This window comes from Oncorhynchus gorbuscha, linkage group LG20, assembly GCF_021184085.1.
Source record: "Oncorhynchus gorbuscha isolate QuinsamMale2020 ecotype Even-year linkage group LG20, OgorEven_v1.0, whole genome shotgun sequence".
NCBI classification, from domain to species: Eukaryota; Metazoa; Chordata; class Actinopteri; order Salmoniformes; family Salmonidae; genus Oncorhynchus; species Oncorhynchus gorbuscha.
In genome coordinates, this window is record NC_060192.1 from 10893986 (window position 1) to 10916775 (window position 22790).

At 41.9% G+C, this 22790-nt stretch overlaps 2 protein-coding genes across 2 annotated transcripts; one reads left to right on the forward strand and one right to left on the reverse strand.

Moving 5' to 3' along the window:
- Window positions 1-9314: 9314 nt before the first annotated feature.
- LOC124007191 (ribosome biogenesis protein NSA2 homolog) lies at window positions 9315-13905 on the reverse strand. The gene is made up of 6 exons (XM_046317581.1): window positions 13747-13905; window positions 13052-13239; window positions 12588-12738; window positions 11250-11429; window positions 10750-10942; window positions 9315-9771 (listed from the first exon to the last, which is right to left on the reverse strand). The coding sequence occupies exons 1-6, from the start codon at window positions 13747-13749 to the stop codon at window positions 9704-9706; spliced, it is 783 nt and encodes a 260-aa protein (XP_046173537.1). The 5' UTR covers window positions 13750-13905; the 3' UTR covers window positions 9315-9703.
- A 69-nt stretch (window positions 13906-13974) lies between these two features.
- On the forward strand, window positions 13975-21395 carry gfm2 (GTP dependent ribosome recycling factor mitochondrial 2). Its single transcript, XM_046317579.1, has 21 exons — window positions 13975-14484; window positions 14603-14681; window positions 14780-14825; window positions 14938-15035; window positions 15195-15320; window positions 15453-15541; window positions 15760-15848; window positions 15976-16036; window positions 16159-16344; window positions 16497-16577; window positions 16669-16817; window positions 17142-17282; window positions 17544-17643; window positions 18062-18251; window positions 18409-18485; window positions 18641-18779; window positions 18894-19085; window positions 19223-19338; window positions 20387-20569; window positions 20847-21053; window positions 21172-21395. The coding sequence occupies exons 1-20, from the start codon at window positions 14425-14427 to the stop codon at window positions 20973-20975; spliced, it is 2331 nt and encodes a 776-aa protein (XP_046173535.1). The 5' UTR covers window positions 13975-14424; the 3' UTR covers window positions 20976-21053; window positions 21172-21395.
- Window positions 21396-22790: the final 1395 nt, after the last annotated feature.

The window sequence follows — 22790 nt, forward strand, 5'->3', positions numbered from 1 at the left end:
ACCTAATCTTAGATAAGTCTCCTACTCTTAGACTATGAAAATGGGCCCAGATCTAAGCGTCTGTGGAAATCTGGCAATGTTGACAAAGTCAAAAGTTCGTTCCATGTTCAGTTTACCTGTGGCAATGAGGGAGTGGAGCTCACTGTCAGAGAAGTTATGACAGAAAACGTCATTCTTATTAACACATGTAGTGCCCTTGGTGGAAGTAATCTGCAGCAGGGAAGAGGAAGGCAGCAGAGTGATTGACAGCTAGCTGGGTCTGGGTTCTGTTGTCGTTGGGGAACATGAGGAAGGCGACTTCTGGGTAATGTGGAGCAGGTGATGTTGAAGCTGTGGCCCAATAACACCTTTGGCCCCTGGAGCCCCCTCCCACTGGGGCAGTCAGGGCGTTATTAGGCTGTAGCAGTAGATCTGAGCAGATCACCTCAGCATAGGATGCTACTGAACCAAAATCAATTACCTGGCATCCTTTCTACATATGTGGACAATACTCTATTGCCAATTTAGAGGGTGCTGAGGAATATTTTTTGCTCTGCTCAGCCTAGGAGTTATTTTCTCCACTCATACAGAAGTAATAACGGCATAGTTCACATGAGAGAGAGATTTATCGGGGTTCTGCAACACCCTCAGCACCCCAAATTCCAGAGGCTATGTGCTTGTGTAAAGTATAAAACAATTAAAAAACTAGTTTTGTCACATACACATTATAGGTGCAGTAAAATGTGTTGTTTTACAGGGTCAGCCATAGAAGTACAGCGCCCCTAGAGCAAATTATGGTTAAGCACCTTGCCCAAAGGCACATTGACAGATTTTTCACCTTGTCAGCTCGGGTATTTGAACCAGCAACCTTTCGTTTACTGTCAGAACTCTCATCCCTGGCCCAACGCTCCTTTAACTGTTAGCTCCGAGGGTATTGTCTGTAATAATCATATACACATAGAATTATAATTCCATTGTTTGCACTGAAACTGTCTGCCTTAGAAAGAAGCCCACTGTGGGCAGCCCACTCAGTACCATTGACTCAAATGTAAATGGATATAGAATATATACATCAAATCAAACTTTATTTGTCACATGAGCCGAATACAACCGTGAAATGCTTACTTAGGAAAGATTTAAATGCAAATGGGGGAGTTGTTGCCATGTATGTCCAGAGTCATATTGCTGTTAGGCTGAGAGAGGATCTCATGTCAGATGATGAAGTAATATGGATACAGGTTAATCTTCCTCACCTAAAGCCTATTCTCGTATGAAGTTGCTATACACCACCAAGTGCTAAAAGTCAGTATTTGGACTATATGTGTGAAATGTTGATTATACAACAGGTGGGTCTAATGCGGCAGGGTAGCCTAGTAACTGGAAGGTTGCAAGTACAAATCTGTCGTTCTGCCCCTGAACAGGCAGTTAACCCACTGTTCCTAGGCCGTCATTAAAAATAAGAATTTGTTCTTAACTGACTTTCCTAGTTAAATAAAGGTTTTAAAAAAAAGGTCCTGAGTGCTGGTTGGTTAAAAGTGCCTTCCAGCCGGTGTCTATTCCACAAGTTACCACCGGCTAAATCTACGACGGTATAATGTCTATTCACTCTATTCCATCTGACTGTGCAATCCACTGTCAACCCAGCCAGGAAAGTTATAAACTTGATCTCCACTATAAAAAGCGTCTAGACCAGGGGTGTCAAACATACGGCCCGCGGGCCGGAACCGGCCCCCAAGGAGGTTCGATCAGGCCCGCAGGATAATTTGAAAGTGGAAAAAATGCATAAAAGACATGGAATTAATATTTTTAATTCGCTGCAATTCATGGATTATCCGCTAAGGGGCGCACTCTTTCCATCAGAGTAGAAGACAAGCCGCATCACTGAGACAGACTGAAAACAGCAGACGGTATCAATGCGCCATCTGCTGCTTGTTACGACGTTGTTAATACCTTGGTCTCTACCTCTCCGCTACACCCTCATTAGCCAAAATGTCGTTATCCAAACGGAGAAAAGTAGATAAGGAGTGTAGAATTTTCAAAGAAAAATGGACCACGTCCTATTTATTTACAGAGATGCACGGAAAACCTTTGTGCTTGGTGTGTTTGCAACAAGTTTCGGTATTGAAGGAATATAATATTCGACGCCACTATGAGACTCATCACAGCGAAAATATGACGGCTTGCAAGGACAACTGAGAAGAGATAAGATTAAGAATTGCTGGCGGGTCTGAGGAAACAGCAGTCAACTTTCATCCAGAGCCGAGAAGTCAGTGAAGCAGCGGTAAAAAGCCAGCTACCTAATTGCTAGCGAAATAGCATTAGCATCGAAGCCGTATTCCGACGGTGACTTTGTTAAACGATGCATGATGAAGGCGGCTGAACTTGTATGTCCCGAGAAGCGACAAGCTTTTGCCAATATTAGCCTGACGAGGAATACTATAGCAGAGAGGATTTCGGAACTATCGGCAGATTTAGACAGTCAATTGAAACAGAGAGTCAAGTCATTTATTGCATTTTCCGTGGCAATTGACGAGAGCACTGACATCACAGACGTGGCCCAACTGGCCATATTTATTCGAGGAGTCCTTCTGTAGCTCAGTTGGTAGAGCATGGCGCTTGTAACGCCAGGGTAGTGGGTTCGATTCCCGGGACCACCCATACGTAGAATGTATGCACACATGACTGTAAGTCGCTTTGGATAAAAGCGTCTGCTAAATGGCATATATTATTATATTATGAGACATTGACTGTTACTGAAGAGTTTCTTGAGTTGGTGCCAATGATGGACACCACAACAGCCGAGGACATTTTCGGCTCTGTCGTTGCTGCATTGGACAGAGTTGGAGTGGACTGGTCCGCGCTGTCAGCCTGGCTGGCCATCCATGGTCGGAAAGAAAGCAGGTGCCGCGACAAAGTTTACAAGCCCTTAATGGAGGAGATCGTTTCTGGACATTTCACTGTATTTTGCACCAGGAGGCATTGTGTTGCAAGTCACTGAAAATGGACCACGTCATGGAGGTGGTTGTTCGCACTGTAAATTTCATCCGGTCCAGAGGTCTGAACCATCGTCAGTTTGACAAACTTCTCAGCGACAGCAACATTACCCACAGCCTGCCATACCACACTGAAGTGAGATGGTTAAGCCAGGCGCTGTGCTGAGGCATTTCTTTGATCTACGAGAGGAAATCGGACAGTTCATGGAGAAAAAGGAAAACCGGTGTTGGAATTACAATCTCAGGAATGGCTACGGGACCTTGCATTCTTGGTTGATATTACTGAACACTTGAACAATCTGAACAAAATGTTGCAAGGCAAAAAAAAAGTTGTCACACAGTTTTCTGACAACATACATGCATTTAAGTTGAAGCTGACTTTGTGGGAGATGCAACTGGCAAATGGCAACCCTGCTCATTTCCCCTGTCTGAGAGATGTGACCAGACCTGATGCGGACATGAAACGGTACAAAGACAAAATTGCAGGACTACTGCGGGAGTTTGAGAAACGTTTTCAGGTATTTGGTGAACTTGAGACAGAATTTTCAGTTTTTCGCTCACCTTTCACAGTTAAAGCTTCTGATCTGCCGGTCGAAATTGAGCTAGAGATAATTGATTTGCAGTGTGATGCAGATTAGAAGGGCAAATTTGCCTCTGTAGGTCTGGACAGATTTTATCAGTATCTACTACCAGGTTACCCCAAATTAACAGCCCTGGCTGCTAAAATTTTGTGCATGTTTGGGACAACCTACCTTTGTGAACAAATTTTCTCAGTGATGAATATCAATGAAACAAAAATGCGTTCAAGGCTCACAAACAAGCACTTAAATGACATTCTGAAAGTGACAGCTAGTCAGGACATGACACCTGGTGTTGATGCACTTGTACAGGCCAAAAGATGCCAAGTTTCAGGTACAAATACAAGTCCAGACTAGACTAACACCTTTAAAATGCTGCCTTAGATACTGTTTGCATTGAAAGAATACAGCTCTGTGAACATGAATCCTTACTGTGGTGATTTAAAAAATGTGCACTTTAATGTTAGTCAGCAGCTTCAAAACAAAAGTTGTGTGATGGAATTCTACTGTTCATACAACTCCATAAATTTTCAGTATGTATTGTATGTGTATGTATGTTTCATGTATGAGTTTACAGATTTACAGGACAGGCGAACACTTTCTTCATTACACATTTAAAATCACTCTCCTTAGTTTGTAAGGTGTACGCAGGGATTACATTTAGATTTTATATGCGTATGTGTAAGTGGTTTAAAAATTCCTTTCTTTAAAAGTCTCATTTAATCTTAAAGTGCATTACTATATTTTTCAGTACCAATTAAAGTTTTGTGCCTTTGTACAATCAGTGGGATCAGTTGCAATGCATATTTGTGAATGATAAAAGTAAATTGCACATTTGTCTAAGGAAATATGAGGTGTTTCATGAAATGTTTTGTAAAAGGATAGTTCATTAAATTTCAATATTTTCCTAATGTTCTTGTGCTTCTTTACACCAAAACAAAGGAAAGACATGTTATTTTGGTTATTTATAGCAGAGTATGGTATAATTTTAATGGTCCGGCCCACTTGACATCTCCCTAGGCCGTATGTGGCCCACGATGCGAAATGAGTTTGACACCCCTGGTCTAGACATTCTCACATTTCTTTTAGACTAACATTTAGTTTTCAACAGCAGAGATTTGTATAAACCTCAATCTCCAACTGTTCCATAGTAGTGAACGTGTAGGGGTCGGGACGAGAGACAGGTAGGAAGCGTTTCTTAGCCAGTCGAAATCATGAATCAGCTGGCATAATTTTTTATGGATGCAGTGCCTTGCAAAAGTATTCATCCCCCTTGGTGTTTTTCCTATTTGGTTGCATTACAACCTGTAATTTAAATAGATTTGTATTCAAATTTCATGTAATGGACATAAACAAAATAGTCCAAATTGGTGAAGTGAAAAAAAAATAACTTGTTTAAAAAAGAAATCTCAAAAATAAAAAACTGAAAAGTGGTGTGTGAATATGATTTCACCCCCTATGCTATGAAGCCCCAAAATAAAATGAGGTGCAGCCAATTACCTTCAGAAGCCACATAATTAGTTAAATAAAGTCCACCTTTGTGCAATCTAAGTGTCACATGATCTCAGTATATATATACACCTGTTCTGAAAGTTCCCAAAGTCTGCAACACCACCAAACAAGGGGCCCGATGAAGACCAAGGAGCTCTCCAAACAGGTCAGGGTCAAAGTTGTGGAGAAGTACAGATCAGGGTTGGGTTATAAAAAAATATCAGAAACTTTGAACATCACACGGAGCGCCATTAAATCCATTATTAAAACATTTAAAGAATATGGCACCACAACAAACCTACGAAGAGAGGGCTGCCCACCAAAACTCACAGACCAGGCAAGGAGGGCATTGATCATAGAGGCAACAAAGAGACAAAAGATAACCCTGAAGGAGATGCAAAGCTCCACAGTGGAGATTGGAGTATCTGTCCATAGGACCATTTTAAGCCGTAGAGCTGGGCTTTACGGAAGAGTGGCCTGAAAGAGCCATTGCTTAAAGAAAAAGAAAACAAGTTTGGTGTTCGCCAAAAGGCATGTGGGAGAATCCCCAAACATATGGAAGAAAGTACTCTGGTCATATGAGACTAAAATTGAGCTTTTTGGCCATTAAGGAGAACACGGTGGTGGCAGCATCGTGCTGTGGGGATGTTTTTCCATCGGCAGAGCATGGGAAACGGGTCAGAATTGAAGGTATGATGGATGGCGCGAAATACAGACAAATTCTTGAGGGAAACCTGTTTCAGTCTTCCAGAGGTTTGAGACTGGGACGGAGGTTCACCTTCCAACAGGACAATGACCCTAAGCATACTACTGTTTAAGGGGAAACATTTTAATGTCTTGGAATGGCCTAGTCAAAGCCCAGACCTCAATCCAATTGAGAATCTGTGTTATGACTTAACAGCAGAACCCATCCAACTTGAAGGAGCTGGAGTAGTTTTGCCTTGAAGAATGGGCAGAAATCCCAGTGGCTAGATGTGCCAAGCTTATAGAGACATACGACACCCCAAGAGACTTGCAGCTGTAATTGCTGCAAAAGGTGGCTCTACAAAGTATTGACTTTGTGGGGGGTGAATAGCTATGCATGTGCAAGTTTTCCGTTTTGTCTTATTTCTTGTTTGTTTCACAATAAAAAAATATTTTGCATCTTCAAAGTGGTAGGCATTTTGTGTAAATCAAATCATACAAACCCCCCAAAAATCCATTTTAATTCCAGGTTGTAAAGGCACAAAAATAGGAAAAATGTCAAGGGGGATGAATACTTTCATAAGCCACTGTAGGCCACTCAGGAACATTCAATGTCGTCTTGGTAAGCAACTCCAGTGTATATGTGGCCTTGTGTTTTCAGTTATTGATCTGCTGAAAGATGAATTTGTCTCCCAGTGTCTGTTGAAGTCTACACCATGTTTTCCTCTAGGAATTTGCCTGTGCTTAGCTCTATTCTATTTCCCTAGTCCTACATAAATTGGTCAAATGGGATCTGATCTGCCTCTAAGTTGCAACAATAGACAGTGCTTAAACTAATAGTCTTTTTCTTTTTCTGATACACAGGAGAGGCTGTAGGAGCACCTAAGTCCTGATAGTCAACACAACTGCCAGTCTGGGGACAAATGGACTATACAAATGGACTTTATTACTTCTTGATTGGTCAAGAGACAGGTCACATGGTAGGTCAAAGCCCCCTGGGCCACATTCTTGGCTAATTCTTAAGGAATAGTGGTTGCAAACAATACCAGATCAAAAGTTACCTACTTTTGATCTGAAATCACAGATAAACCAAGTGAAAAAAAGAGGTTTATTTTTGTCTCCACATAAAACTGTTGTGTGCATGAATAAATATAAAAGTAAAATAAATATAAAACCAATATGTATACACAGTATTACATAACGTGATGTAGCCAGCACCATGCTTGAAAATATGAAAAGTGGTACTTGGTGATGTGTTTTATTGGATTTGCCCCAAACATAACACTTTGTATTCAGGACATAAAGTTAATTTCCTTGCCACATTTTCAGTTTTACTTTAGTGCCTTATTGCAAACAGGATGCATGTTTTGTCATATTTTAATTCTGTACGGGATTTCTTTTCACTGTTATTTAGGTTAGTATTGTGGAGTAACTACAATGTTGTTTCATCATCAGTTTTCTATCACAGCCATTAAACTAATTGTTTTAAACTCACCATAGGCATCATGGTTAAATCCATGAGCTGTTTCCTTCCTCTCCAACTACTGAGTTAGGAAGAAAGGCTGCATCTTTGTAGTGACTGGGTGTATTGATACACCAGCTATGTGTCATTTCACCATGGGATATTCAATGTCTGCTTTTTTTTTTTTTTACCCAACTACCAATAGGTGTGCTTCTTGGCAAGGCATTGGAAAACCTCCCTGGTCTTTGTGGTTGAATCAGTATTTTAAATTCACTGCTTGACTGAGGGACCTTACAGATCATTTTATTTGTGGGGTACAGCGATGAGGTAGTCATTCTAAAAATCATGTCAAAGACTATTATTGCACACATACAGAGTCCATGAAACTTGTGACTTGAGCACATTTTTACTCCTGAACTAATTTAGGCTTGCCGTAACAAAGGGTTTGAAAACTTGACTCACGACATTTCAGCTTTTCATTTTTTATTAATTTGTTTAAAAAAATCTAAAAACATAATTACACTTTGATGTTATGGGGTATTGTGTGTAGGCCTGTGACTTCTCAATTTAATCCATTTAAAATTCAGGCTGTAACAAAATGTGGAAAAAGAGTATCTGGGTAAGGGTACAAAACCATTTCTAGTGTGCAGTGTCCAAGAGCAGTTGTCTCCTTCATTGGGATATTGAAAAAGCATGGAACTACCCAGACTCTGCTTACAGCTGGCCGTCCGACCCAATTGAGAAACTGGGCAAGAAGGACCTTGGTCAGGGAGGTTGGCAAAAAACCCAGTAGTCTCTACAGCACTTCACCAATCTGGGCTTTATGGGAGAGTGGCCAGATGGAAGCCACTCCTGAGAAACATGACAGCAAACCAAAAATTTGCAAAAAAGCAAGTGAAAGATGGAGAAAAAAGCGAAAGATTCTGTTGTCTGATGAGACAAAAATTGAACACTTTGGCCTGAATGCAAATCACTACAGTGGTGGCAGCTTCATGCTATGGGGGTGCTTTTCAGCCACAGGGACCGATAGACTGGCAAGGATAGAGGGAACAATGAAGAACCAAATACAGGCAAATCCTTGATGAGAACCAGCTTCAGAATGCAAACGACGGACTAGGGCGAAAATGTACGTTCCAACAGGATAATGACCACAAGCATACAGCCAAAGCAACGCTTGAATGGCTTCAGAACAAGAATGTGAACGTATTGAGTGGCCCAGCCAAAACCCAGACTTGAATCCCATTGAAAATCTGTGGAAAGACTTGTAGATTGCTGTTGACCACCGCTCCCCATCTAATTTAAGAGTTTAAGAAAATATACAAGGAAGAAAATACTCAAATCCTAAGTGCAAAGCTGATACAGACATACCAAAGACAACAAAGCTGTAATCGCCGCCAAAGGTGCTTCTACAAAGTATTGACAGCATGCCTGTGAATAATTATGTAAATTAGATATTTCTGTATATCATTTTCAATAAATTTGCAAAAATATTTATGGGCTAGTGTGTGTAGATGGGCCTGGGGGTAAAAAATAATGTAGGCTGCAAGAAAATGTGGAATAAGTCAAGGGGTATGAATACTTTCTGAAGGCACCAACACAGCCCTACATGCAGTAACAGTTGTATATCAGTTTAACACTGTACAATTTCAGCACAAACACATGCGTATATAAGTGTAAGAGAGCCCTACATGCACTAAAAACAGCTGTATTACATTTAAGTAATTTAGCAGACGCTCTTATGGTAAAGTGCCTTGCTCAACAGCACATACCTAGTTGGCTAGGGGATTTGAATCAGCAACCTCTTGGTAACTGGCCCAAAGCTCTTAACCGCTCGGCTTACCTGCCGCCCTGTATATTAGTGTAGCACAGCCCTACATACAATACAGGTGTATTACTATAAGACTCCTACCCTGTACTCCAGTAGATGAGCACCAGTATCACTGCAGGTATGACATCCGTCTCAAACTGTGGCTCCACTGTGTTGGCCTGCTGAGTTGTGGAGGGGACTAGTATATATTGTTACATTATCCCTTTCTCACGCTAATAGCACCATCCCTTTTCAAGTTTTACTGCTCTTTCAAGTAATCTGACCCCCCCCCCCCCAAAAAAACACTGGAAACTACTCAGAGCAGTCAAAAACAATTTATATAACAAATTTAGGACAAAAGCACAACCCCTTATATTTAGTCACACATACCTTTGAGCATGTTTTAGTATTTAGTTACAAGACACCTTGTAGCAAAATACTGCATCTGATCTTTTCTGTGTTTTCTCCACGGCTGAACACACATGGTTTATTCCCAGATGTTTCAGTGTTCCTGGTCTGGTATTCCATGCCAGCCATAGCTCTGGCTGTATGTTACAGGCACAGTCTCTATTGATGGGGTTGTTTCCCAGACACAGATTAAGTCTAGTCCTGGACTATAAAAAAACACTGGAAAATCTCCATTCAATTATTTTTAGTCCAGGACTTGGTTTAATCTGTGTCCAGGGGACCATCCCATCGAGTTCTTAATTTACACCAGCAGTACAGCATTAATGCAGCCATCGTTCTCTGGGTTATTCGTCACCTGGGCGTATTTACCTGAAGAGAAGAGAAATAAATTAGATATTTTAATCACTACACTTCAGAAGTTGAATAAGGTTGTGTCTACACGTGATACCTACATGTGACTTCTGCTATCAGGATACAAAGATCACATTGAAAAGACATGTCTAGACACACAAAAGTCACTTTGTGGTCTGACTGTGTTGTGGTCTGACTGTGTTCAGATCTAGCTGACAACTTCAGAAGGTAGTCAGAGATGCATTGTGTTTGGATTTCTCCTCAGTCTGGATGCAATCAGGCGTCCGAAAAAGCATACAGTGGGCAATGTCATCAGTACTCCTCTCACAAGTCTCCAGAAAACGTGTGTTTTGGGACCGAGAGGCACCCTTTCAATATAACGTTGGAGGAAATATGTTCCTAGCGTGTAAGGAACGTGTTTGCTGGCCTCATAAATGCTAGGAAAAGCAGCCAAAAAATGCTCAACATATGGGAACTCCTTCAAGCCAGTTGGAAAATCATTCCTCATGAAGCTGGTTAAGAGAATGCCGAGAGTGTACAAAGCTGTCATCAAGGCAAAGGGTGTCTACTTTGAAGAATCTCAAAAATAATATATTTTGGTTACTACATGATTTTGGTTACTATACTTTTTTGGTTACTACATGATTCCATGTGTTCTTTCATTGTTTTCACTATTATTCTACAATGTAGAAAATAGTAAAAAATAAAGAAAAACCCTGGAACGAGTAGCTGTGTCCAAACTTTTGACTGGTACTGTGTACACAGATGTAGCCTAGTGGTGTACTAATTTGTATTTAACCTTTATTTAACTACGCAAGTCAGTTAAGAACAAATTCTTATTTACAATGACATCCTACTAAGAAGCATGTTTAATGGAGAATCTCCATAGAAAGTGCTTTTTAGTCTAGAACTAGGCTTAATCTGTGTCCGGGAAACTGTCCCATACTGATCCAGATGAATATCAATAGACATTTGAGAGGATAGGAGATATCTCACCCCAGATGACCTTTCCCCCCTGCGTGACCAAGCCCAGCTCGCTGACGTTGACCTCTACCACGGTTCCCTTGGTGATGACCCCCAGAGTGGTGTAAAGGGGTGACGAGGGATTCTTCTTCACCCCCAGAATAGGCAGACAGAACGTGGCCTTCAGCTCCGGGTGGGTCACATGGGCCTTCTTGAACCGTAGACCCTGGAGAGAGGGAAGGGCAGACGATGGTGGGATAGTTATTTCAGGTCATTTAGGTTGTTTACCTCTTCAAACCCGCAGGAGGAAGTTTGTGAATGACCAATGCTACCCAAAGAGCAAGTAAGTAAATTTAGTTTAACCTAATCTGGTTGATTGCACTGGTTGTAACTAAGTCTCTCTACATAGTCTGCTAAATGACAAAAATGTAGTCAAAGTTACTCTGATAACGAGGGTGTTTACATATCAGAGTTTCAATCCAACACTGCTATATACACTGTATGCTAGTGAGTAGTGTTTCTTTCCTTCTTACCATGGGTCTGATGAAGCGTTCATATTTGGGAGGCTTGCGGGTGAAGTTGTCGCCTACGAAGCACACTTTGGTGACCATCCTCTTCCAGGCCTTCTTCTGCCTCTTGCCCGTACGGATGACTTTGAGCACCTCCGTCTCCCCTTGGGCTCGAACCTTGGGCAGGGGCACCTCCCATTTACCCTACAGGAAGAAACACAAGATTAAATCAGAGAATATATCAGGACACCAGTTTTTAACTAAACTGGCTTGGGCTTTGCACACTTAGGGACAATTTTATTGAAAGTGCATATTAATCCAGGACTAGGTTTAATGGGATTGCGGGAAAACAGTCAACAGTATTACATTGACACTTGAAACAATTAATCTGACAATAGCAGACATGCCATCCTTGAATCATTTTTATGAGTACCATTTCAACGCCGCGGCTCCAATCCCTGCCCTGCGGACCTCACGACGGCACGCGTGCAACACCCACACTGCTCAAATCATAGGCAAATGCACTTTTTTTTGCCTGATAATGATGTTGGCAGAAGACTGGCTCAGTAGGAATGGCAGGCTATAGACTGTTATAGGTCCAGGTGGGGTCAGTCAACTCCCTCCTCAGGAAGTTGGAGCAATTGGCAGTATTTTTTAAATTTTAACTGTAACTGCCATTTCCTGAAACCTAGAGATCATGAACGGATTAATTAACATAGGTCTACTAATCTTTAACAGTCTAACATAACTCAGTGAAAGACGGTATTAGCGGAACAGATCTCTCTGCCATGTCTGTTTCCATCCACGCAGCAACGACGCGCACTGAACTACCGCAACACCGCACATTTCTTTGCACGTCAATGCGCTCGCACCTACTACCGTTGCGGAGATCATAGCATGTGCGGGCAAGAAAGTGTTCTCGCTTAGTTGACTAAATGCTGTAGCTAACTACCTTAATCGCAATGATGCCTTAGCAAAGGAGCTAACTACGAAATAATAGTGCTTGACTAATACACCATTTCCCCCCTCCATTTTCCTCACACATCAACGGAAAAAATCTGCCATCCAGCCCGAGGGAGGAAAATAGCACTACGACTACAGGGGACGGGCTGGAGCAGAGAACTAGAGATTTTTCCCTCCTGGCCCAAGTTCTCTTGATTGGCCCAGTTTTTCGTACCGGAGTACTTTGACCTCAAATTGTTTGCATGGTATGCAAAATGCATGCCGGTTGGCAATAGATAGGGTTAACCTAGGTGTTGTTCCCTTCTATATGAGATCATATGGCCAGGCACTATTACCTTTCTTCAGTGGGACATGGTGGCGAAAACACAAACAAGTAAAAGAAAGGCATTGAATACTCACAGCCTTCTCTTTCCTCTTCTGTTTGATCATGTTGGAGAGGATCTTGGCGCGGGACTGTCCCTCTCTGTCGAGCAGGTAGGCTGGTACTGCTCCCTCAGGAGTCTTGTCATCGTTCTTCTGCTTGGTCTTCCTCTGCTCGTGCATCTTGAGGCTGTGGTAAGACAAGTGGTGTTGGCACCAATAGGTCAACAAACGTTTTGGATTGGTGGCAATGGCATATGCCATTTCAATCAACATTTTGACAATAGCAGTTACTGGAGGATGTCTTAATTACTATGTCATAACCAAGGAATTTGTTTAAAAATAGGACATTAAACCTGTTAAATCTATCATGTCCCTGAACCTAAATCCTAAGAGTCAACTCTTCACTCTATAAAGGAGCCCATTGGTTGATCTACTGTAGTGTACTACACTACTGTACTACTGTAGTGTGTACTACTCATCTATGGTTATACTGTACTTACGTCTTTTTCATCTGGATCTTCTCAGAGTGCCTCTGTTTGTGGTAGAGTTTGGCCTTCAGACCAATCATCTTCCTGGCTTTGTGTGATCGTTCGTGGGCCTCACGGCTCTCCTTCTTCCTCTTCCTCTCCTGGTGGTCCAGGCGTTGGCCATGGCGCTTGCGATGTAACTCAATGTGCTCGTTCTGGGGCTGAGGTAGGAGGCACATTTTAATAGTTTATTTAAGGTTTTCTGAATGTATTAAGTCAACAAACATCAGAATAAAATGAATGATTTTTGTACATTAATTTCCAAGGTGGGCTTAATCTAATTGATCAAACATCCTTAAAATATGTTAGGCATGACAGCGCGAACATATGTGGGACCAGTCAAGTATATAGCTGGCAGATTAGTTAGCTGGCTACCTAGGCTAAGGCAATGTCAAAACAATTCAGACCAGCGGGTGTATTCATAATAATTTCGTTCAAATGCAGAGAGCAGTTTGACCAACATAACGAATTCTAGACACTGCATGTGGTCAGACCGATTGCAATTCAACCAAGACCAATGTCTCCCACCAATGTCAAAAGACAATTCTTGGTTGAATTGCAGCTAGGAGTCGGATGTCTGCCACATGTTGCTAGCCAACTTCGTATGCTAGAAGATTTTCATATCAAATTATGTATCATAAAGAACGTGAAATATGTGTATAGCTTACCATTTTGTGTATTGAAAGTTACGTATTCAGATACGATACTTATTTGATGGAATTTATTGTCTCAAATTTTAATTTTATTTCGTAGTTTTTGCTAGAGGCTTGGGTCGTTGGTGTTGTTTTCCGAAGCCAATATTTTAGAGGAAGTATGTGATGGGAGTGTCCGCTTAAAACACATTCCGGAATGAAACCATGTACGAGAGTTCCTGAGCAGTCCCGTTACATATTTATTAGTAATTCGTAGTAAGTTGAGCAAATAATTATCAAAACAATTCAGCACGGTTTTACTATTTATTAAAATAGTCAGAACGATTAAACTATAAATACACATTTATTTTAAAAGTCAAAGTCGGAACTTTAATTCAGATAGGACTGCTGCTTGGGGTGTATTTTGAAGATGCACTTTATAAGGAAAGCGTGAATCGACGTCGATTCATATTATTATATTTTTTTGTTGATAATTTGAGATAATTAATACATTATACTGATTTTGATTATTGTTCTCGGGAGGCACGGCATTTAGAGAATGTGTTTACCTTATTTGACAGCCAGTTCAATGCCAACAGGGTTTATGGTTGATGAATGACATTCACACAGAGCAGTCGACATTGCCCTGTCCATGTCAAGACTGTCTACAATCTTTTCACTGGAATACGTTTGTAAGCCCGAAGCAGGTTGAAGATGCGACTTCGGACTGTCCTGGGAATAGGCATTGGGACGTTCAGTGTCCTGGTTGGGGGGGTAAGACTTACATTTCAGGGACAAACATGGTTAAAAGGCTGTAGACTGTTGGCTATTTGTCACTAGTCGCTACTGTTTTCTATGGATAATGTGTATTGCCCTGTATTGGTTTGCGTAGGGTAAACGTCTACTGAAGAATGGACCACAGATGTGCAGGTGGAGACTACAAGGAAGAAGACAGTACAGCTTTTTGCCAGGTATATGACATGTCCCATTCCCATATTAGACTGAACTTTGATGATCTCTCAGTGCTTTTGTAATACAAATTCGTAAGTTCTTATTTTATATCCTATAGATGATGTCAAATCCCCACGAGCTGTTGTCAATCCAGATATATCAAAGTAAGTAGTAAAACTAGCTCCAGCCTATGTTTATTTCTACTCTATAGCCTACTTCATGGTCCTTGGTAGCCCCTTAATATCAGATGTAATACTCACTATTGTTTGTCCCCAGAATCCGGAACATTGGCATCATGGCACACATAGATGCAGGGAAGACCACCACCACAGAGAGAATGCTGTATTACTCTGGATACACCAGGGCTTTGGGAGGTGTGTAGGAGGGGATTGGGATAGACATGTGTAGGGGGATGCGCAGGTTGAGGTCAGGAATTTAATTTCAATTCCACGTCCTCTGCTGGCTTTTTCCTGCATTGTTTAACAGAGTCCCAAGCTAGCAACTCAATTTCTCTCTCTTTTCTTGTTTCCCAGATGTTGATGACGGGGACACTGTGACAGACTTCATGGTTCAGGAGAGGGAGCGGGGAATCACCATACAGTCTGCTGCAGTCACCTTCGACTGGAAAAAGCACAGGATTAACCTCATAGATACGCCAGGTACAGAGCCAGTCCCATTCAATAAATCGTGCAAAAACACAAACACGAATCCTATAGACAGGCAACCCTGGCACAAAATCAACCCATAGACCCTCCATAGTACAACACTGTGTGTGTGGGTGGGTGTTTCAGGACATGTTGACTTTACTCTGGAGGTGGAGCGAGCCCTGCGTGTGTTGGATGGGGCGGTGGCAGTGTTTGATGCCTCTGCTGGCGTTGAGGTGAGTCAAGCCCTGATACAATGCCATGTTCCCACCCTGTACTGAAATAGTCCTATGCATCCATGTTTACCTGACTGTATTGTCTGTAAAAAAAAATATAAAAAAATACAGTAATTGAACTGACCTAGAATTGAGGTGTTGATTGTATTGTGAGTGTGTGTGTGTGTGTGTGTTAGTGACTCGGTATGGCTGTGTGTTGTGTCTTGTGATATCACCAGGCTCAGACTCTGACAGTGTGGCGGCAGGCTGAGAAACATCATGTACCTTGTATCTGTTTCCTGAACAAGATGGACAAGCCTGGGGCCAGGTAAAACAACCAATATCACATAGTGACTCCCTTCTGTTGTAACCAGACGTATATCTTCATGCTTGCTGTTGGGATTTGGGACTACAGTGTTCATTTTGATAAAATGTTATTTTTTTGTTCTATATAGTTTACACTTTTCCATTGAGAGCATAAAGAAGAAACTGAAAGCCAATCCTGTGCTCCTCCAGGTAGACAACATTCTCAATAGGCCGTCTATGTATTTTACATTGTTCAGCTTCCCTGCTGTGATAATGCCTCCATATCAAATGACATACATTACAGTATAAATGAGAAACAACTGGTTACACAGATTCCAATTGGCAGCGGGAAGAGCTTCACAGGATTGATTGACTTGATTACCAACCAGCAAATGACGTGGCGGGTGAAATCCAGAGCAGAGGATGGCCGTGTCTTTGAGACCAAATCTCTCAGCCAATCAGATGACCCGGAACTTCTTCAGGATGCTATGGAGGCCAGAGCAGCTCTGATAGAACAGGTACAGGAAATGACATCATCATGCCAACTGTCATCGAGTGCTTATTTGTATGCTATTGCTGATAGCTTAGATCGCTATAAAAACATAAGTATAGTAAAAACATGTGTAAATGCTATGTGTCAAAGTTGGCATTTGCATTGTTTCATACACAGGTTGCTGATCTGGATGATGAGTTTGCGGAGCTGTTACTTGGAGTTTACGGTGAAAATTTTGATGCGGTACCTCCTGCCAAAGTAAGCAATATTTATCTCAGGTAAAATATCAGTATGACTGAGTTCTGCATGTGGTATTGTGTGTGTATCTGGTGTATTGTGTATTCTCCAGCTCCAGGAGGCAGTGCGGAGGGTGACTCTGGCACGTAAAGGAGTCCCTGTGCTCTGTGGGAGCTCTCTGAGGAACAAAGGTGTTCAGCCTCTCCTGGACGCCATCACAGCCTACCTCCCTGCCCCAAACGAGAGGCACCATGACCTAGTGTGAGTACATCCTCTACCCCTAACCAGAACTCCATCACAGCCTATCTCCTCGCCCCCAACAGGAGGCACCATGGTGTGAGTAACATTTATCCTTTACCTTGTAGAGTCAACAAAGTGTGTTATCCATAATAGCCCACTCAGCTCTAACCCCCAATAGGACTTTTCTATAAAATTATTTTGTGGGATACCTAACCAAAATGTAATTCAATCTGATCCATATCATTGGGCTGAAGCCACTACTCTTCTCTACCACATATATCAGTCAGGGATTTATTCTTGAGTCAGACCCAGTTTGATTCGGCTTGGTCTATTCCCTTCACACAGGCGTTGGTACCAGGATGACCTGTGTGCCCTGGCCTTCAAGGTGGTGCATGACAAGCAGCGAGGTCCTCTGGTGTTTGTGAGGATCTACTCTGGGACCATGAAGCCCCAGTCTGCTGTCCTCAACATCAACAGGAACAACACGTACGTAGGTCCATCACCATCTCACTACTACCCAATACCTGCTTACTGCTACAGCAGCTTGCTGAATGGGATTCAATTCATGCTAATCAATTAATTAACTCTGTTAATCTCTTAAGGTTTTGTTGCATTGGGTATAACTGAGTAGGAGCCCTCTAAAATGGTGAACCTTACAAATTGTCAGGCTGTTCCAATAAACTCAAGTACTGTTAGTTTTCTAATTACTGTGCTTGCCATTTTGAATTCCACTGGTCTCCACTGTAGAGAGAGGATGAGTCGGCTGCTGCTGCCATTTGCTGACCAGCATGTGGAGATACCTTCTCTGACTGCAGGAAACATTGCACTCTGTGTGGGCCTCAAGCAGGTAGGACTCCTTGAGAGAATACCTGTTTGGGATTTTTTTAAACCTTTATTTAACTAGGCAAGTCAGTTAAGAACAAATTCTTATTTACAATAACGGCCTAGGAAGTGGGTTAACTGCCTTGTTCAGGGGCAGAATGACAGATTTTTACCTTGTCAGCTCTGGGATTCAATCTAGCAACCTTCCGGTTACTAGTTCAACGCTCTAACCATTAGGCTACCTGCCGCCCCACAAATTGGAATTGAAACCACATCCATTCTCAGTAAAGAGCAATATGTTTTTGAAACTGAAACATTGTTTTGAATCTGTTGGGTGACAGTGGCTTGACAATTAAACCAAACACTTTCACTTCCAAGCAATCTTTCATTATGTTTACAAAAATTCCTCTCTCTCTCTCTCTCTCTCACTCCCTCTCTCTCAGACAGTGACAGGGGACACTATTGTGTCCTCCAAGGCCTCGGCAGTGGCTGCGGTCCGGCGGGCCCAGAAGGAGAAGGAGGGGGAGAGGAAGAGGGGTGGAGAGCAGGCCAGTCTGGTGCTGGCTGGAGTGGAGGTCCCCGAGCCTGTCTTCTTCTGCTCCATAGAACCCCCCACTATGTCTAGACAGGCAGGTCAGTGTCCCTGCAGCCATTACTAAGCATGGGATCCCTGCTCAAATCCCCTCATAACATGCACTGTTCTACAGGCTTGTTTGAGCCACCTGACCTAAAACTCTTGTAACACTGTTATAACAACCTATGAATGTTATTATCCTCTGTTTTCTATTAGATCTGGAGAATGCCCTGACCTGCCTCCAGAGAGAAGACCCTAGCCTGAAGGTCAGGGTAGATTCAGACTCTGGACAGGTAATACCACCTGTACAGGAGGAACATGTATGATTGATTAATTGCTTGGTTGAAAGTGATTGATTGAATGAATGTTAGCTAGCTTCAATATAATATTAGACTAATAAAATATGCAATATCTGTTTTAATGGTCTTTGTACCGTCTCCTCCGCCAGACCATTCTGTGTGGAATGGGAGAGCTGCACATTGAGATCCTCCATGATCGGATCAGGAGAGAGTACGGCATCGAGACCCACCTGGGACCTCTACAGGTGGCCTACAGGGAGACCATCCTCCAATCAATGGCCACCACAGGTATAGTATGCCTATCAGTATGGAGGAGAAAACCATATTTTCCAATCAGTGTAGATCGTACTGATTCTTCTTATTCTGATTCCTGATTGTGCTTCCTGCTTGTGTGTGTTTCAGACACGCTGGACCGTACAGTTGGGGAGAGGAGACACATGGTGACTGTGAGTGTGGCAGTCTGCCCCATCATGGACTCCTCCTCCTCCTCGCTCACTTCCTGTGAAATCACCTACGATGAGGAAGTGGAGGAGCAGCTGTCCCCTGACGTCAGGGACGCCGTGGAGAACGGCGTAAACAGCTCTTATCTCCAAGGTAACGACATCACACCGACCAGATTATGGAAGAAAGAACTCGACCAGATTATGGAAGAAGACATTTTCGATGAGTCTTGTACTGTTGTAGCCCCTATTCTGATACTCAATAAGTGCATTATGTGCTCACTCTCCCAGGTCCGTTGCTTGGTTACCCGGTCCAGGGCGTGTCCACTATGATCCAGAGTGTGAGCATGGAGCCGGGGACGTCTCTAGCTATGTTGTCTGCCTGCGTGTCCCGCTGTATGCTCAAGGTACATTAACACCTGCACATGATAGTGTTGTGTACACAATGTGAGATGATCTCTGCCTATGTACTGTAGTCTTGTGATGGCTCTGAGTGTCGATAGAAGGAGAAAGGCATTTACAATATGGTTTTCTTTACGCTGCTGCTACTAGCTCTATGCATAGTCTCTTTACCCCTACTTACATGTACATATTAACTCTACTAACCTGTACCATTACACCCTGTATATAGCCTCGTTATTGTTATTTTATTGTTACTCTTTTATTTTTTGTATTTGTTATTTATTAAGTATTTTCTTAACTCTTATTTTAATATTGCACTGTTGGTTAAGGATTTTTAAGTAAGCATTTCACAGTAAGTTCTACACCAGTTGTATTTGGCGGATGTGACAAATAACATTTCATTTTATAGTAATACTGCACTAGTAACAGTGACCCTATTATTACCATTACTAATACTATGCTAGTAAGTGTCCCTATTACTCATACTATTACTAATACTACATTAGTAACAGTGACCCTATTACTCATACTATTACTAATACTATGCTAGTAAGTGTCCCTATTACTCATACTATTACTAATACTACTAATACTTTACTACTAATACTTTTTTATTACTAATACTACATTAGTAACAGTGACCCTATTACTCATACCATTACTAATACTATGCTAGTAAGTGTCCCTATTACTCATACTATTACTAATACTACGCTAGTAAGTGTCATTATTACTCATACTATTACTAATACTACATTAGTAACAGTGACCCTATTACTCATACTATTACTATTACACACATACTATTACTAATACTACACTAGTAACAGTGACCCTATTACTCATACTATTACTAATACTATGCTATTAACAGTGACCCTATTTCTCATACTATTACTAATACTATGCTAGTAACAGTGACCCTATTACTCATACTACGCTAGTAACAGTGACTCTATTACTCATACCATTACTAATACTATGCTAGTAACGGTGACCCTATTGCTCATACTCATATTACGCTAGTAACAGTGTTGTCTCTGTCCCCTGTAGGCTCTGAGGCAGGCAGGGGGGCAGGTGCTGGAGCCTGTGATGTCACTGGAGGTGACAGTGGGGGAGGAGCACCTGAGCTCTGTGCTGGGTGACCTGGCTCAGAGACGAGGGGCCATCCGGGACATCCAGAGTCGCCATGACAGCAAGGTGCTGCTTGCCACCGCACCCCTGGCTGAGATGATGGTAGGTTGGTTCAATGTTGCCGTGGAAACCTCCTGTAGTGACAGGGCAGACAACACCACCAATATAGTATAAAAGTGCAATTTTTTTATTAGTTTTGCTATTTCTGTTTTGTACATCTCTCATCGTCTTGTTGCTACCGAATCAAGTCCAATGCTTGTGAATGACGCATCATGTTCAGCATATTCTAAATGCATCTTAGCTGAATAATATACTGTATCAGAGTCAAAAAGTGACACTGCAGTATCCCTCCTTGGATCTAATCTTTCCTCTGTTTCAGGGCTACTCCACCGCCCTGCGAACTCTGACCTCTGGCAACGCCACCTTCTCCCTCCAGCTGGACATCTATGAGGCCATGAACCCCCAACACCAGAATGCCCTGCTCAACAAGATGGCTGGCCTCGCCTGATGACATCACACAGAGATGGAAGAGTAATTCTGGGAAATGTAAGCCAGCAGGAATGTCCATTTACAGTGCCTTCAGAAAGTAGTGGTCCTTCTGTAGCTCAGTTGGTAGAGCATGGCGCTTGTAACGCCAGGGTAGTGGGTTGTCCATTTGACAGTGCTGCTAAATGGCATATATTATTATTATTATTATTATTAAAGTATTCATGTTGTGTTGCAGACTGAATTCAAAATGGATTAAATATAAAAATTCAGCTAATTTATTGAAAATTAAATGCAGGAATATCTGATTTACATGTAAGTTAATACTTTGTAGAAGTACCTTTTGGCAGCGTTTACAGCTGTGAGTCTCTTAAGAGCTTTCCACAGCTGGATTGTGCAACATTTGCTCATTATTCAAGCTATGTCAAATTGGTTGTTCATCATTGCTAGACAACCATTTTCAAGTAGATTTAAGTCAAACCAGAAACTCAGACACTCAGGAACATTCACTCTTCTTGGTAAACAACTCCAGTGTAGATTTGGCCTTGTTTTAGGTTATTGTCCTGCTGAAAGGTGAATTCATCTCCCAGTGTCTGCTAGAAAGCAGACGGAACCAAGTTTTCCTCTATGCTTGAAACAAAAATGGACAGTGGTACTCAGTATGTGTTGTATTGGATTTGCCTCAAACATAACTTTGTATTCAGGACAAAAGTCAAAAGCCTTGCCACATTTTTTGCAGTATTACTTTAGTGAGGGTTTCTTAAAAAATATATAATGTACACCCAGGACCGAGTTTGGGAAACCCTGCTTTAGTGCCTTGTTGCAAATGTTTCCTTTTCACTTTTGTCAATTAGGTTAGTATTGTGGTTTAACTACAATGATGTTGAGCCGTCCTCAGTTCTCTCCCATCAAACTCTTAACTGTTTTTGTCACCATTGGCCTTTATGGTGAAATGAGCGGTTTCCTTCTTCTCCGGCAACCGAGATAGGAAGGACGCCTGTATCTTTGTGGTGACTGGGTGTATTGATAACTTCACCATGCTCAAAGGGATATTTGTCTGCTTTTGAAAAAAATACATGCCCTACTTTGCAAGGCATTGGAAAACCTCCCTGGTCTTTGTGGTTAAATCTGTTTGAAATTCACTGCTTGACTGAGGAATTACAGATAATTGTATGTGTGGGGTATAGAGATGGGGTAGTCATTCAAAAACTGTTAAAAAGGGGCTCCCGAGTAACTCGGTGCAAGAGGCGTCACTATTATTATTACAGTCCCTGGTTTAAACCCAGGCTGTATCACATCTGGCCATGATTGGGAGTTCCATAGTGTGGTGCACAATTCTCCCAGCATCATATGGGTTTGGCAGTCATTGTAAATAAGAATTTGTTCTTAACTGACTTGCCTACTTCAAGGTTAAATAAAAAACACTATTGCACACAGTCCATGCAACGTAAGAACATCTTTGCTCCTGAACTTTAGGCTTGCCGTATCAAATGGGGTTGTAATCAAGAAATTTCATTTTTTTTTAAATCATTCCACTTTGACAATATGGGCCAGTGACATTTTAAATGCAGGCTATGATAAAACAATGTGGAAAAAGTCTAATAATGTCTGAAGGCACTGTAAATACTCCTGTGAGGGTGTTTGCTGGGAAAACATGAACATCGGGTCAAGAACATGCATGTGGGCATTCAGTACTTCTGTTGATCATATTGTAGAAGTGGCGTTATCAGTCATTAAATTAAATGTATAAAAGATGTGCTCCAATGTGTAATTTCCATGAATCGGTAAACTGCATCGAACTTCAGGTGTCTATCACTGTAGTGTTTACACACAGACA

Coding starts and splice junctions, on each gene's coding strand:
- LOC124007191 (XM_046317581.1), bottom strand. Junction 12,739..13,051: donor AAGATCCAGATGAAAAAGAC/GTAAGTACAGTA, acceptor GTCTTACCACAG/CCTCAAGATGCACGAGCAGA. Junction 9,772..10,749: donor GGGGGGAAAGGTCATCTGGG/GTGAGATATCTC, acceptor TCTTCTCTTCAG/GTAAATACGCCCAGGTGACG.
- gfm2 (XM_046317579.1), top strand. CDS start 14,425: ATGCGACTTCGGACTGTCCTGGGAATAGGCATTGGGACGTTCAGTGTC. Junction 15,036..15,194: donor ATACACCAGGGCTTTGGGAG/GTGTGTAGGAGG, acceptor CTTGTTTCCCAG/ATGTTGATGACGGGGACACT. Junction 15,321..15,452: donor TAACCTCATAGATACGCCAG/GTACAGAGCCAG, acceptor TGGGTGTTTCAG/GACATGTTGACTTTACTCTG.